The 15,300-nt window shown below is 47.4% G+C and overlaps 1 protein-coding gene across 1 annotated transcript in view; it reads left to right on the top strand.

The window, feature by feature from the left end:
• The first annotated feature begins 3,540 nt into the window (after nucleotides 1-3,540).
• Nucleotides 3,541-15,300, top strand: part of BLOC1S5 (biogenesis of lysosomal organelles complex 1 subunit 5) — a 66,270-nt gene continuing 54,510 nt past the window's right edge. The window contains exons 1-2 of the mRNA XM_089682168.1: nucleotides 3,541-3,759; nucleotides 8,664-8,746. Coding sequence (XP_089538294.1) covers nucleotides 3,651-3,759; nucleotides 8,664-8,746 — 192 coding nt within the window. The 5' untranslated portion in view covers nucleotides 3,541-3,650. The remainder of the gene's footprint in view (nucleotides 3,760-8,663; nucleotides 8,747-15,300) is intronic.

Genomic DNA, 15,300 nt, shown 5'->3' with positions numbered 1-15,300 from the left:
GAAGAAGGTGCTCTGGTCAGATGAGACCAAAATTTAACTTTTTGGCATAAAAGCAAAACACTATGTGTGGCAGAAAACTAACACTGCACATAATTCTGTATAAACCATCCCCACCGTGAAACATGGTGGTGGCAGCATCATGTTGTGAGGATACTTTTCTTCAGCAGGGACAGGGAAGCTGGTCAGAGTTGATGGGAAGATGGATGGAGCCAAATGCAGGGCAATCTTAAAAGAAAACCTGTTAGAGTCTGCAAGACTTGAGACTAGGGTGAAAGTGCACCTTTCATTAGGACAATGACCCTAAACATACAGCCAGAGCTACAATGGAATGGTTTAGATCAAAGCATATTTATGTGTTAGAATGGCCCAATAAAAGTCCAGACTTAAATCCAATTAAGAATCTGTGGCAAAACTTGAAAATTGCTGTTCCCAGACGCTCTCATCCAATCTAACAGCTAGAGTTGTTTTGCAAAGAAGAATGGGCAACCTCTCTAGATGTGCAAAGCTGGTAGAAACATCCCCAAAAAGACTTGCAGCTGTAATTGCAGCAAAAGGAGGTTCTACAAAGTAATGGTTCGGGGGGAGGGGGGTGGGGGATGAATACAAATGCATGCCACACTTTTCAGATATTTATTTGTAAAAAAATTTGAAAACCATTTAGCATTTTCCCTCCACTTCACAATTATGTGCCACTTTGTGCTGATCTATCACATAAAATCCCAATAAAATACATTACATTTTTGGTTGTAACATGACAAAATGTGGAAAATTTCTAGGGATAGGAATACTTTTTCAAGGCACTGTACTAGTGAATCTTGTTAACTCCTGCACTGCACCAGATGTTACTTCCAGTTTGTGACAGAAGCATGCCGAGTGAACAGTGAATACTGGCTCCCTGCATCTCTGTCACACTATTGACATTATGCCCCCTTATTTTACTGCACCCCCAGATCAGCTAGATTTGCCCCTGACACAGCAGCTGCTCCAATTTGACAGTTATGTGGGTGGGTCTCCAAATGCTAACAGTGTGATAGCAGGGACCTACCTGCACAGATGTCGACATGGGAGCAGCTGGCGAGACTTCAATGGGACTATCTGTAATATGTATTGCACCCCCTTGTGGGCAAACACGGCCCTTGCATGAGTGTGCGCTGTATTGTGCCTGTGTGAGTGAGGCCTTAATGCAGGGGTGTCCAAACTATGGCCCTCCAGCGGTTGAAGTACTACAAGTCCCATCATGCCTTTGTCTCTGGGTGTCTTGCCTGTGGATGTAAGAGTCTTGCAAGGCCTCATGGGACTTGCAGTTCCTCAACACCTGGAGGGCCATAGTTTGGACACCCCTGCCTTAATGTGAAGAAAACAACTCTCCTGACAACAGCAGTCATTTACTCACATACTGTTATTGGAATTCAATCTTTTTTTTTTTTGTTATTAGTGGTCCTTTACATTGAATGGTGAAAAGAAATAATAAGTACGGTTAATAACGCCTCATGCTCAGGGATTTTTTTTTCTCAGGGAATAGGTGCAGGAACTCCCCTTTTCTGCATCACCCCTTGTCTCCGCCCCTACCCAACGTCCAACCAAGTATCAGAACCAAGTATCATTTTGTGGTGCGAAGTAATTTTTAATAATATGAAAAACAGTAAGATAGATCCCCTCCAGTTTGCAACAATTTAACTCCCCCAGCAACAATAGATCCCCCAACAATACACTCCCCCAGCAATGATGGACCCCCCAGCAACAAAATACCACACTGGCAACAACTGACCTCCAGCAGCAACAACAGATCTCCCAGCAGCCAGCATCAATAGACCTCTCCCTCAACAGTAGATGCCTCCCAGCAACAATTGACTCCGGGAAGATAAGACCCCTCTCCCCAAGAACAATAGATTTCCCACCAACAATAGACCTCCCCAGAAATAATATATCCCCCAGAAATATTGGACCCTCCTCAACAAAATACTAGTACAGTAACAACAGACCCCCCAACAGCAAAAACAGATCTTCCAGTAGCCAGCATCAATACACCTCTCCCTCAACAGTAGATCCCTCCCAACAATTGACTCATGGAACTTAAGACCCCTCTCCCCCAGGAACAATAGATTTCCCACCAATAGACCTCCCCAGAAACAATAGATCTCCCCCAAAAATAATATATCCCCTCAAGAACAATAGATTCCCCCAGCAACATTGGACCCTCCTAAACAAAATACTAGCCCAGCAACAACATATCTCCCAGCAGCGAGCATCAACAGACCTCTCCCTTAACAGTAGATTCCTCCCAACAATTGACTCTGGGAACATAAAACCCCTCTCCCCCAGGAACAATAGATTTTCTGCCAACAACAGACCTCCCCAGAAAACATTGACCCCCCCCCAGCAATAATATATCCCCTCAGGAACAATAGACTCCCCCAGCAACATTGGACCCTCCTCAAGAAAATACTAGCCACCAACAACAGATCTCCCAGCAGCCAGCATCAATAGACCTCTCCCTCCACAGTAGATCCCTCCCAACAATTGACTCCGGGAACATAAGACCCCTCTCCCCCAAGAACAATAAATTTCCCACCAACAACAATAGACCTCCCCAGAAATAATATATCCCCCAGCAACATTGGACTCTCCTCAACAAAATACTAGCCCAGCAACAACAGACCCCCCAACAGCAACAACAGATCTTCCAGCAGCCAGCATCAATACACCTCTCCCCCAACAGTAGATCCCTCTCAACAATTGACTCAGGGAACTTAAGACCCCTCTCCCCCAGGAACAATAGATTTCCCACCAACAATATACCTCCCCAAAAATAATATATCCCCTCAAGAACAATAGACTCCCCCAGCAACATTGGACCCTCCTTAAGAAAATACTAGCCACCAACAACAGATCTCCCAGCAGCCAGCATCAGTTGACCTCTCCCTCAACAGTGGATCCCTCCTAACAACTGACTCCGGGAACATAAGACCCCTCTCCCCCAGGAACAATAGACCTCCCAGCAATAATAAATACCCTCAAGAACGAGACTCCCTCAGCAACATTGGACCCTCCTCAACAACATACTAGCCCAGCAACAACAGACCCTCAGCAACCAGCATCAATAGACCTCTCCCTCAACAGTAGATCCCCCCCAGCAACAATTGACCACAAACAACATAAGATCCCTCCACCCCAGAAACAATAGATCCCCTCCGACTACAATAGATCCCCCAGCACACCCCAGTATCCCTTGTCATTGCACACATTCAGTGCTATTAGTGTCACAACTATGTTCCTTCCTGATGGAAAAAATCCCTTGTCATGCTAATAATATTGTGCTCAGCAAGCCCTGTTCATGTTTCCTCTATAGGTATTTAGTAAACACTGCGGTAACATGGCCCAGCACAACCCGGTGCTCACTTCCTCAGCCTGACCCGTCCCCTGCCCGTGTGAACTCACTACCAGAATGATAGAACACAGCACTTCCTGAAAGACGTGGAGGCGTGCTATGTGAGCGCACCAATCAGACGCCGCAGCTGGCTAGGCCCTCCTCCATCACGTATCCAATCACGGTGTGTGTTTTGCGGCCCACGGCGGTAGCGGTGTGGAGATCCCGTGTCCAGTGAACACGGGGTCATGTCACATGCTGGTCAGCTGTCTCTTCCAGGAAGATGAGTGCTACTTCTCCTTCCAAACCTGCCGCTTCTCCGGTCACGCCGAGCCCCAAACCCCGGGACAACGTCTATTCTGTGGGACCAGCAACGCAACTTCTTACCAAGGGTATGACAAGGGAAGAGCAGGGGGGATGTATGAGAATGTCCATGTGTTCACTGTGACTCGGTACACGTCCTGCCATTGGTGCTGTGGTAGAACACATTGGCCTTCAAGTCTTCCGTGTGGGAGGGTTACCCGCTCCTGTCAGCGTCTATTACTGGTGCTGCCCCCATGCGGAATGTTCTCTTTACTTCCTGTCCTGGAGATGCAGCAGGTAAGAGGAAATCCTTTATAGGCCAGGTTCACAGTTGTGCGGGCCGCGTTTTGCGCTGGCACAAGAGCCCATTCATTTGAATGGACTCCCGTGCCCCGGGACGCGCAGAGAAGAAGTCCCTGCACTTCTTAGGAAATCGCAGTCCGCACGGGAACCGAAGTTTCTGTACGGCTGCGATTTCCAGTGCGGATGGCATGCCATTAGAATTAATGGGTCCCGCATTCCTCTGTGTGGGTGGTGCGGCTGCAGGTATTTGTGAGGGTCCCGCAGCGGCACCACCCACACAGATATGAGCCAAGCCTAAGGGCCTGATCTAAAGGATAAGTTCACCTTTCATAACGTGTTGCAGCCATATTCACGGTGTAACGTAACCTGTTATGATCAGACTGGCCCCCGCTTTTACAGCTAGCAGGGGATCTTCTCCCCCCTTGCCAGCTGTCAAAAACGCCCACCCGGCCGCATCACTCATTAAACCAACAACAGTAAAATCAGTCTGTATATGCTGTAACAAGGAGAGAAGAAGAAGCGCCTCTAAGTGCAGCAGACCACTTTAATATATAATAACAAGTAGGAACACTCACATGCTAGTAGAGTAATAAAAGCATGTAGGGTGTAGGCGTCGACGTTGCAGTTCGGCATGCATTCCAGCCGCCATCTTTAGGAGTACATGCATGCCGGTCGGCTCCACATCTGTCTCACTCCTGAACCACGCTCCCTACTATTGAGACGCGGACGATACAGGCACCAGTGACAGCCGTTCCACATGGTGTTTCTACACCACAATACCCTACATGCTTTTATTACTCTACTACCATGTGAGTGTTCCTACTTTTTATTATATATTAAAGTGGTCTGCTGCACTTAGAGGCACTTCTTCTCTCCTTACTACACAGAGTCTGCTACAGTAATGCATGGAGCTTGCCCTAAGTGCCACACGGACCCCCCCCTTATCCAAGTCACCCGGACTATTTCTAAATACTACTAGACTTTTCAGGCTTTGGTCTAATATTTGCACTGATTATCATTACTTCTATTGTATATGTAGTAACGCATGCTTGATATACTCACTGTGGTACCTAAGGGGTTAGTCCTCTGCATTGTGTAAAAATGCTCTCTGATCCTGACTTCTCCAATTCTGCCCTTATCGTAAATCCACATATCATGTGGATTCACTGCACATGCTCAGTTTGGTGTGTATTGCTAGTGAGATACAGGGCCAATCAGTACTGTCCAGACAGAGTTCAGGAAATTTGCAACTTCCTAAAGCAGAATGAAGTGATCAGTACAGGGCCAATCAGTACTGTCTGGACAGAGGTCAGGGATTCTGCATCCTCCTAGAGCAGAATGAAAACTCCTCCTGCAAGCTTTTCAGTTGAACACTGATAGAAGTCACAAGACTGCTCTAACTGCTGATGAGAAAAAGAATTTGGCAGTTTATATTTACTAAAATAATTTCATTGCATGCTCTGCGTACTGTGGGACACCAGATATAGTGAATGCAGGGACCTGGGTTTAGTAACATTTTAACTGTGTTCTGTGAATGAGAAACTACAAGTCCCGACAGCCTTAGCAGCTGTTGGCTTGTAGTTCTCAATGAACTAATGGAACGCTGTGGTAGTTTATAGATTCTTCTTGTCAGTATATCTGCTTGCCCCTACATCCCGTACAGGCAGTCAGATATACTACCAGATCTGCAGGAGACCTGCATGGCACCAGCAAAAAGCTCATCACTGATGCAATGGCTTTAGTGCCCACTTCTCTCTGACGCATGGGTCCACAATTTTTGTTCCTATCCCCCGTGTGGTTCTTCTTTCCCCTCTTCAGCCTTCCCCATTTTGCCTGCTGACTCCTTATGGGGCAGTGCAGGACCTCTTGTCCCAGGGAATGATGGCTTCAGTTACGGCTTGGAAAGGTTTTGGGAGTTTCTCTCCAACCTGTTGATGGTGTTCAAGAAGGAATGGAAGTCTCTCCTGCTCTGGACCTCATGGACCTGCATTGTTACATGAGGGTGTAGCAGTCGAGATGAAATTCTGCCGGGTGCTGGTGGCCCCCTTTCCTCAGGGTGATTTCCTGGCCACTATAGACATCAAGGATGCCTATCGGCAAATGACCGTTTGCTCTGGATACCGCTGCTCCCTTCGTTTTGCAGTGCAGGTGGCACGTTATCAGTTTGTGGTGCTGCCCCTTAGTCTTGCCTCTGCTTCGTGGGTCTTCTAAAGGGTACTGGCTCTGGCCTGGCTCAGACGATAGGGGATTGCCGTGATGGCTGTCTGGATGATTTCCCCTGAGGGTGGAATCTCCCCTGGCACTGCTGGATACCGTGGTGACCTCACTACACACCCTGTGGACTTCGGATGGATCCTGAACATCCAGAAGTTCTCCCTGACTCTGACCAAATGTTTTGAATATTTGGGTCTACCTTTTAGATTGTCGCGGGTCAGGATGTTTCTTCTGATGGACAAGTTTTGGAAGCCCCCATTGGCAATTTGTCAAGCTGAGCCTTTAGCTGAGCAATTTGGCAAGCTGAGCCTGATGATGATGTCTACTATGGAGGCTGTTCCGTATTTGCAGTTCTACACGAGGGTCCTGCAGATGGAAATCTTTTCCAAGTGGGATACGTCCCCCTCATCCTTGGCTGCCTGAGTTCACCCAGGTGAAGGCCAGGGTATCTCTGCATTGGTGGAGGTGGTCACTGGAGTAGGAACCCTTGGCGGACATGATCGATATCTTGGTGGGGATATGGAGTCGGTATCATCACCTTTTATGCCTTCCCACCTCTCCAGCCTCTGTGTAGGTTGGCATCCGAGGGATTCTGGTGACCGTGGTGGCTTCTAGAATAATTGTAGGCTGACGTACCATATGATCGTCACTGGCTTGCGGCTTGGCTTTTGACAACCTAGTTTGGAGGACTAGAAGCTGTCAGGGTTGGTGCTTCCTACCATGCTCAAGGAAAGGAAATCTCTCTAAGAAGGTCAAACATCACACTTGGCAGGCCTTCATCTCGTGGGATGGGCGGGGCTGTGGAAGTCTGTCCTCGTTTTTACTAATTTTACACTTATGGCTTAGATTTGGCTTCTTGAGTGGGAAGTAAAGCAAAAGCTTGCCTTCAGTATTATCTACGGCAGGTTTTTTCTGGCCTTGCAGTTTTCTTTTAACATCCCTTGGCCATGAAGTATTTGATTTGGACATTCAATCAGGGGTTCCATATGGCTTCATCAATACATTTTCTGTTGCAACAGTGGGCATGGTATCTGGTTCTTCCAGACACTTCTGTTTGTGAACATTAGGTTTTCTACTGTGCCCGCATTGTCTCAAGAAGTTGCCTGTTGGTGGCTATGACTTCTCTGCGCAGGATGATGGAACTGGTGGCTTTGCTCTTTGATCTTACAAATGGTTGAGGTGGTTCTCCGTTGGTGTCTTTCCTTCATTTCGAGGTTGTCTTGGTTGTGCAGGTTTTGCATGCGGCTGTTTTCAGTGTTTTTGTCCCTCTTGCAGGGTGTTCCTTTTGGGTGGTTGTTTCCTGTTGCCCTGTTCTGGGGTTTGTTGGCTACTTTTAGCTCTTGTTTCCTCACCCTCTGTGTTTTTGGCACTGCTTTGGGACATCCCTATGGTCAAGAATAAGAGGCTGAGTCCATCAATGAACAAAAGAAAAAACTGGACTTTTTGTTACTCAACGTAAAATCCCTTTCACTTAGTTCATGGATGGACACCCACCCACCCACCCCTCTTTTGGACTCTTTCTGCTTGACAATGCTTGTAACTAACTGGATTGTGTATAGCAGAGAGGGGGTTAATGCCAGCCAGGACTGTCCATAGGCAGTGCCGAGTTTCTTTTTTCTGCCTAGTGTTCTACTCCTGTAGGTGGCACTATAAGCCCTATGGTCAAGAATAAGGAGAGGCTGTGTCCATCAATTAACTCCGAGAAAGGCATTTTACGGTAACAAAAAATCCCATTATTTTGTATATGTCCTTGCGGTGACTAGCATTGATCTAATGCAGTAAAGGGCACGTTACAGCATGTAGTGTAAACAGGTCCTGAGATCACCTTTTAGGACCTTATTCTCCTCCTCGTCCTCCTCCTCGTCCTCCGTCCTCCGTCCTCCTCCGTCGTGATTCTGGGGATTGGGGTGGAAATGAAAGTAGAACTAAAGGCAAAACTATTTTTTTTTTTTTCTTTTAATTCGGGATAACATAACGGAGGGTTACAACCCCATCTGGTGTTTTTTTTTTTTTTTTTTTTGTCATCTATGTCCCATTAGAGAAGTTTTCTGTTTGTTTCCTGTCCCATAGCTAAAACAGGAAGTGAGAGGAAATCCCTATGTGAGGGAATTCCTAGTGGGCACCAGAACTAGTGTCCCCATTTGAATATTTCTCATGTATTCCTGTTCTGGTGACAACAGAAAACTTGGGATTTCCTTTTACTTGGTAATAATTGTAAACCAGAAGAACACCTGGCAAGCGTTCTAATCCCACCCAACTCTATCCCCCCCCCCCTCCCAAAAAGGTTTTGCCTTTAGTTAAACTTTAAATGATTTCATTGTGAAAGTAAATGTATTCTTTAAAATGCTTGTTAAACAATGGCCCTGTGTAGGGAGTGTGAAACCAGCACCGTGGGTAGGTTTGATAGGAATGGGAAAAACGAACATATCCACGACCCTTTAATATGCTCTTATTAATTGATACACTCATTTTACAGATGTTGGAGAGATCCATTGTAGACTGTTGGATCACCGGCCTGTTATCCATGGAGAAACACGGTATTTCATTAGGGAGTTTGAGGTAAGTCTGTTGATTGGGTGCCATGGACATCTTTTACAGATGTGTTTGTCTTACTTGGAGTGCTTGAAAGACTATATTATAGATAAAGTTACAGAAAGAATTCCTAGGCTAAAAAGATGAAAATTACATGTATACTTTTACAAAGATTTTATTAGTTTAAAGAGGAATTTTGCCCCACCCTAGCCATAAATGTAAAATCCCTAACACTTGTCCCTGTATGAAAGAAAAAAAGTCTAGCGTTGTCTTCGCGCAGGCAAAGTTCTCCTTGTGCCTCTCTGCTCCTGTGCCACCATCTTGAGATGAGATTGGATGCAAGTGCAGACTTGACATGGTTTCCTGGCAAGTCCCTTAGCACCTTTCTCTGCTATCACTTGGGTAACTACTCTAACCCCCAGGTCCCTTTGTTCCCGCCATCTCCATGTTTTTGCTAGTGTCCTTATGTAATGGATCTCTTCTCCGAAGGAGAAGTTTTTCTAAACCATTCTGTATTTTTTTCTTCGACTGACATTTCTATCAAGATTCAACTGATTATTGCCTCAAGACTCGCTAGTAGTTTCTGGTTCAAATAACTCTTGATGTATATCTTGGGAATTGTACCCAGACCCCAGCCTGTAATATTTTTTTTTTGGGCGCTCGATCTCCATTCAGCACTTACCTTGGAATGTGGTGTGTTGGACTGGGTAACATTTTCCATATCCATATCCGGCATTTATGTATAGCTACGCTGTTTGGTTAACAGCCATCTGACCGCTGCAGAATGCAGGACTGAAAGGGATAACATCTGATGAGCTGTAAATCACATTGAAATCAATGGTCAGGCTGTGGCCTGTGACTAACCTATGTCAGAGAGCTTGCCTACAGTGTGACATCACCATCTGCCGGAGGAGATCAACAATTGTGGTAGAATCTCTTAGATTGTAAGCTCCAAGGAGCAGGGCCCTCCTAACCCTCTTGTATTGAACTGTATTGTTGCTGTTTTGTCTCCTCTTATATTGTAAAGCGCTGAGCAAACTGTTGGCACTATAAAAATCCTGTATAATAATAATGTAAAGAAATATGCAGATTGAACAAGAGATCATTCAGGGGTGGAATGAAAACCTAAAGAGGGGTCTTTTATATGATAAAAAGGGCAATCTGCCAATATTTTCTCTCTCCCTCCACCTCCCTTACTATGTAAGATATCATGTTTGTTCTTTTATTACACACATTATATAGATCTATTTATGTACTTGTTATTGATTTCCTTTTCTTTGTAATTAAAGAGAAGCTTTTAATAAAAGGATGCCTGTCCAGGAATCCAGTGCTGTCCTCACCCGGCCTGGTTCTTCACCGATCTTCAGGTCCCTGGTGCCATTATTTTTATAAAGCTTCCCGTTACGCTTCTTTGAGCACTGTTAGGCTTCTTTTTTATATTATTAGGGCTCTAACAAATTAGCCTTATTCAAAGACTGACACAATAGAATAAATATTTTGTGGTGCAATGCGTGTAACAGTAGGGTTCTATACGGTCCATGACCGTGTTCCAATCCTAAGGCACCCAGACCCTGAAGACAGCCTTGAGGGTATGCTCATCATGATGGGTGAAGTTTGGTTCCCTCTGGGAACCTGCAACATGCATAAGGTAAGTCAGGGTTTTCCTAATTGATGACCAAGTCCTGATTTTATTTGCGGTGCGTTATCCCCTTCTGTAAAAGTCTCTATTATGTTGATGGTAGATAACTTTTTTATAACGTTTACCTTTTTAATTCTCGTGGGTTTTTTCCATTCAGCATTGTTGCTTGGGTGGTAATTGTTGTTGCACTATGCCTTTCACCTGATCTCCTGATTGCCTGTTTTTCTGGAGGCACAGCAACAGGTGTTTGGTTAGCACCTGGGTTATTTCCTGGACATGCAAATACCTTCTCAGTCCGCATCCTTTTTGTGAATACCCCACAGGCGATCCCATCATTTAGCAATGGTGGTGACAAAGCACAGAGCTAAGAAAAAAGAGCGTAAAAAACACCTAAGCGCTCAAGCTGACTGACACAGCAACCTTCCTCTAATTCTAGCTCCCTCTTATTCCTGCAAAAGATGGCCTATCTGACTAAGGCCAATTTCAATGCTTCCATGTCTGATTTATTTTGGAAAACTCTGTGCCCTTCTAGAACCATTTTCTCTACAGGACCCAGAAGCTCTCTTTTGCCTCTCCACCACCTAATTCTATTCAGGACTATAAACCTGAACCTCCTAAGTTCTTTGAAGAAGATATTGGGGAAGGAAAGGTAGGCGCTGAAGAGGATCTTGCTAAGGAATTTTCACCTCCTGCATGCTATGAGACATAAGCCAAGGCATCACACCATGCCAGGGCTCCGGGTATGACCAGAGGTGTGTGGACTGACACAGGGAAACACAGGCTTCAGGTATAGTGTAAATAAGACAATTTATTAAGACTAAACAACACAAACGCAGTGCAAGGTAAACATAACACAGTGCAAACAACCCAAACCTCCAACAGATAACCATTTATACAAATCAAACGTAGTCGGGCAGGCCGGGTCGGTAGCAAACAGGGTACCAGGAGCGAGCGGAGGAGTGGTCAGGAATAGCCGAGGTCAGGACAGGCGGAGTTCGTTCAGCGTCAGGATCAAAGCCGAGTCAGGATCAGGCAGGAAGCAGACAGGATGCAGGTACAGGGCTCATGGGAAACATACACCAAGGCACTGACTGCAGGTCTGGCCATTCCTTAAATACACCTCCTGCAATCAGCCTCAAGTGATGGCTGATTGCAGGAGTGAGCTTCTGGTTGCTGAAAGCACCTGCTGGCCAGCCCTGGTACTGCAGCCCACACGACAGATGAGTCCCACCACTAATGGTGAGTCCATTCCTGACAGTACCCCCCCCCCCCCTCAAGGAGCGGCCTCAGGACGCTCCAAACAGTCCTTCGTGGGCAAAATGTTCCGCCGCCCGGGTCAGGTAACTGGCTGGATATCCTATTGCCGGAGTCAACCGGCTGGCTGGGTTTCCTGCTGGTAGAATTCTCCTTGTGTAGGAGAACCCAGGAAGGCAGGTTACTGGACACAGGATCTCCCGGAGCAGGCTGGGAATCAGTTACTGGCCAATTTAGCTGGACATCAGGGGCTGGCACATCAGGCTGGGCAGCGAGCGGAGGCACATCAGGCTGGGCAGCGAGTGGAGGCACATCAGGCTGGGCAGCGAGCGGAGGCACATCAGGCTGGGCAGCGAGTGGAGGCACATCAGGCTGGGCAGCGAGTGGAGGCACATCAGGCTGGGCAGCGGACGGAGGCACATCAGGCTGGGCAGCGGACGGAGGCACATCAGGCTGGGCAGCGGACGGAGGCACATCAGGCTGGGCAGCGGACGGAGGCACATCAGGCTGGGCAGCAGGCATCGGGCCATCAAGCGGAGCAGCAGGCACCAGCCCGTCAGGCGAGGCAGCAGGCACCGGGCCATCTAGCAGAACAGCGGGCACCGAGTCACCTGGCACGGCAGCGGGCACCAAGTCACCTGGCACGGCAGCGGGCGCCGAGTCACCTGGCACGGCAGCGGGCACGGAGCTATCTAGCAGAACCGCGTGCATCGGGTCACCAAGCTCGACAGTGGGCACCGAGTCATCTGGCAGGAGGGCGGGCACCGAGTCATCTGGCAGGAGGGCGGGCACCGAGTCATCTGGCAGGAGGGCGGGCACCGAGTCATCTGGCAGGAGGGCGGGCACCGAGTCATCTGGCAGGAGGGCGAGCACCGAGTCATCTGGCAGGAGGGCGGGCACCGAGTCATCTGGCAGGAGAGCGGGCACCGAGTCACCAAGCTCGACAACGGGCACCGAGTCATCTGGCTGGACTATGGGCACCGAGGCACCAGGCCGGACAACAGGCACCAGGCTGGACCGGGTCTTCAGGCTGGATTGGGTCATCAGGCTGGATCGTGAACACCGGGCCATCAGGCTGGGTAGCGGGCACCAGGTCATCAAGCTGGATCGGGTCATCAGGCTGGATCGGGCCATCAGGCTGGATCACGAACACCGGGCCATCAGGCTGGATCGGGCCATCAGGCTGGGTAGCGGGCACAAGGTCATCATGCTTGATAGGATCATCGGGCCGGATCGGGTCATCAGGCCGGGTAGCGTACACTGGGTCATCAGGCATCAGGGCACCAGGCTGAACAACGGAAGGCGGGATCTCAGACAGCAGGCTGACCGGTTTGGATACTGGTAGGATGGTACTGGTTGGAAAGAATTTTCGCTTCTTCTTGGGTTTAGTTACTGGGGCACTGCAAGTAAATGCAGGTCTGTAAATGGATGGAGTAGCTGGGGACAGAGAAGAGCTTGAGGGTGGAACAGAGGAGGGAATAGTTGTTACAGTGGCCTTTTTTACAGGGTTAAAGGCAGGGTAGGTGGAGCGAGTGGGAACAAGGTGCTGACATGTGGTAGATAGCAGGGTATATTGTGCTGTAACTGGGGGTGCTTTCGGGAATGCAGGAATAGAGCTTTGAGCAGAGGAATGATTAGAAGCAGGACGGGTTTGTTGCAACCTGACTGAGGCTGGGTGTAACAAGTCTGACCAGGACTGTAGTATCGGTTGAACAAAACTCAGCTTACACATAGCCTGTCTGACCAAAGACTGTACTGCGTTTATACACTCCACTAGCACATGTGGTGAACATGCTGAATAATGTTCCCAGAAGCAATCCGGATCATCCTCCAACAACCATACCAGTGATTCTATTTGATCCACACTGAATGGTGGAAGAAAGTCATCCCTGCTTTCAGGGGTACTAGATGAAGCCAACTCAACACAAGCCTGAATCAATGGTTGCACCTCAGAGAAGTCTGTGCCCTGATCTACTAGGGAATGAGCGACCCGTATGCATTCTAGCAGCTGATCCCTGGTATACTCCTGCAGAGTCTCATAGGCATATTCTCTGTCATCTAAGACAACCAGACACAAGTATATAACCTCCTCTGCATGCATCCTTCACAACAACAAGCCAAGATGGCTTCCCTGTGCAGCCACTTCTGGTCAGGAATGGCCTTGGTGTAATGTCAGGGCTCCGGGTATGACCAGAGGTGTGTGTGGACTGACACAGGGAAACACAGGCTTTAGGTATAGTGTAAATAAGACAATTTATTAAGACTAAACAACACAAACACAGTGCAAGGTAAACATAACACAGTGCAAACAACCCAAACCTCCAACAGATAACCATATATACAAATCAAACGTAGTCGGGCAGGCCGGGTCGGTGGCAAACGGTACCAGGAGCGAGCGGAGGAGTGGTCAGGAATAGCCGAGGTCAGGACAGGCGGAGTTCGTTCAGAGTCAGGATCAAAGCAGAGTCAGGATCAGGCAGAAAGCAGACAGGATGCAGGTACAGGGCTCATGGGAAACATACACCAAGGCACTGACTGCAGGTCTGGCCATTCCTTAAATACACCTCCTGCAATCAGCCTCAAGTGATGGCTGATTGCAGGAGTGAGCTTCTGGTTGCTGAAAGCACCCGCTGGCAAGTCCTGGTACTGCAGCCCACACGGCAGATGAGTCCCACCACTAATGGTGAGTCCATTCCTGACACACCATATGCTTTCTGCTGTGAGATAGGTAACTGATACAGTGCATACTAGCCTTCCAACTCCGGAATCTCCGCAGCCTAAATCAGGTCCTTCCCTCACAGAACTGTTCAAAGGAGAGCTCAAGAGACTCAAAAAGCCCCCCGCTATTGACCAGGTGACGAAGTTGTACTCCTTCTAGAATTGGTTATACACCGTGTTCCAAATTATTATGCAAATTCTATTTAAGTGTCACAAAGATTAAATATTTTGTTTTTCAGTTTAACTCATGGATGGCATTGTGCCTCAGGGCTCTTTTGATCACTGAAAACAATCTCGGACACCAGTGATAATTAGATTGGCCGGTGAGCCCAATTTACCATTTGACGCCCGGCCTATGGCCAAATGGCATCCGCACAAATGTATTAGCTTTCCGGGAGGCCGCCATATGGCGTCCTCCCGCACATGCGCAGTTTGCGTGCTTGCAGAACCGCGCAGCGGCACGATCTGTCACCGGCCGTGTACCTCGCACACGGCCGATGACAGATCTGAGTGCCGGCCCCCGTTGCCGGTACCATGTGACCTGCTGTGACCAATCACAGCAGGTCACATGACAGTTGTATACAGTGGATGGCTTCATTCATGCCATCCATTGTATACTAGTGTCTAGCTGTGAATGGTCACAGCTAATCACATGCACATGTCATGTGATTAGCTGTGGCCAAATCACAGCTAAGCACAAAAAAAAAAAAAAAACCCTGAATGAATCGATGTCATTCAGGTAAATGCTTACTTATAGCAAAGTAATTCTTTGCTATAAGCAAATTGTGTAAAAAAAAAAAAAAAAAAAAAAAAAAAAAATACTGACCACTTCCCCCAAAGTAAGTACAATGTTACTATGGTAACATTGTACTACTTTGGACATAGTGAAATATGAAAAAAAAATCTTAAAAAAAAAAAGAAAATTTAATAAAAAATTTAAAATAAAAAAAGTATATTTTTTTTTTTCACA

The sequence above is a fragment of the Staurois parvus genome, unplaced genomic scaffold (assembly GCF_062004578.1).
Source record: "Staurois parvus isolate SC_StPar_1 unplaced genomic scaffold, SC_StPar_1.0 ptg000287l, whole genome shotgun sequence".
Taxonomy (NCBI): Eukaryota; Metazoa; Chordata; class Amphibia; order Anura; family Ranidae; genus Staurois; species Staurois parvus.
Note: the sequence above shows the minus strand (reverse complement) of the source record. Positions and strands in the feature narration are given on the sequence as shown.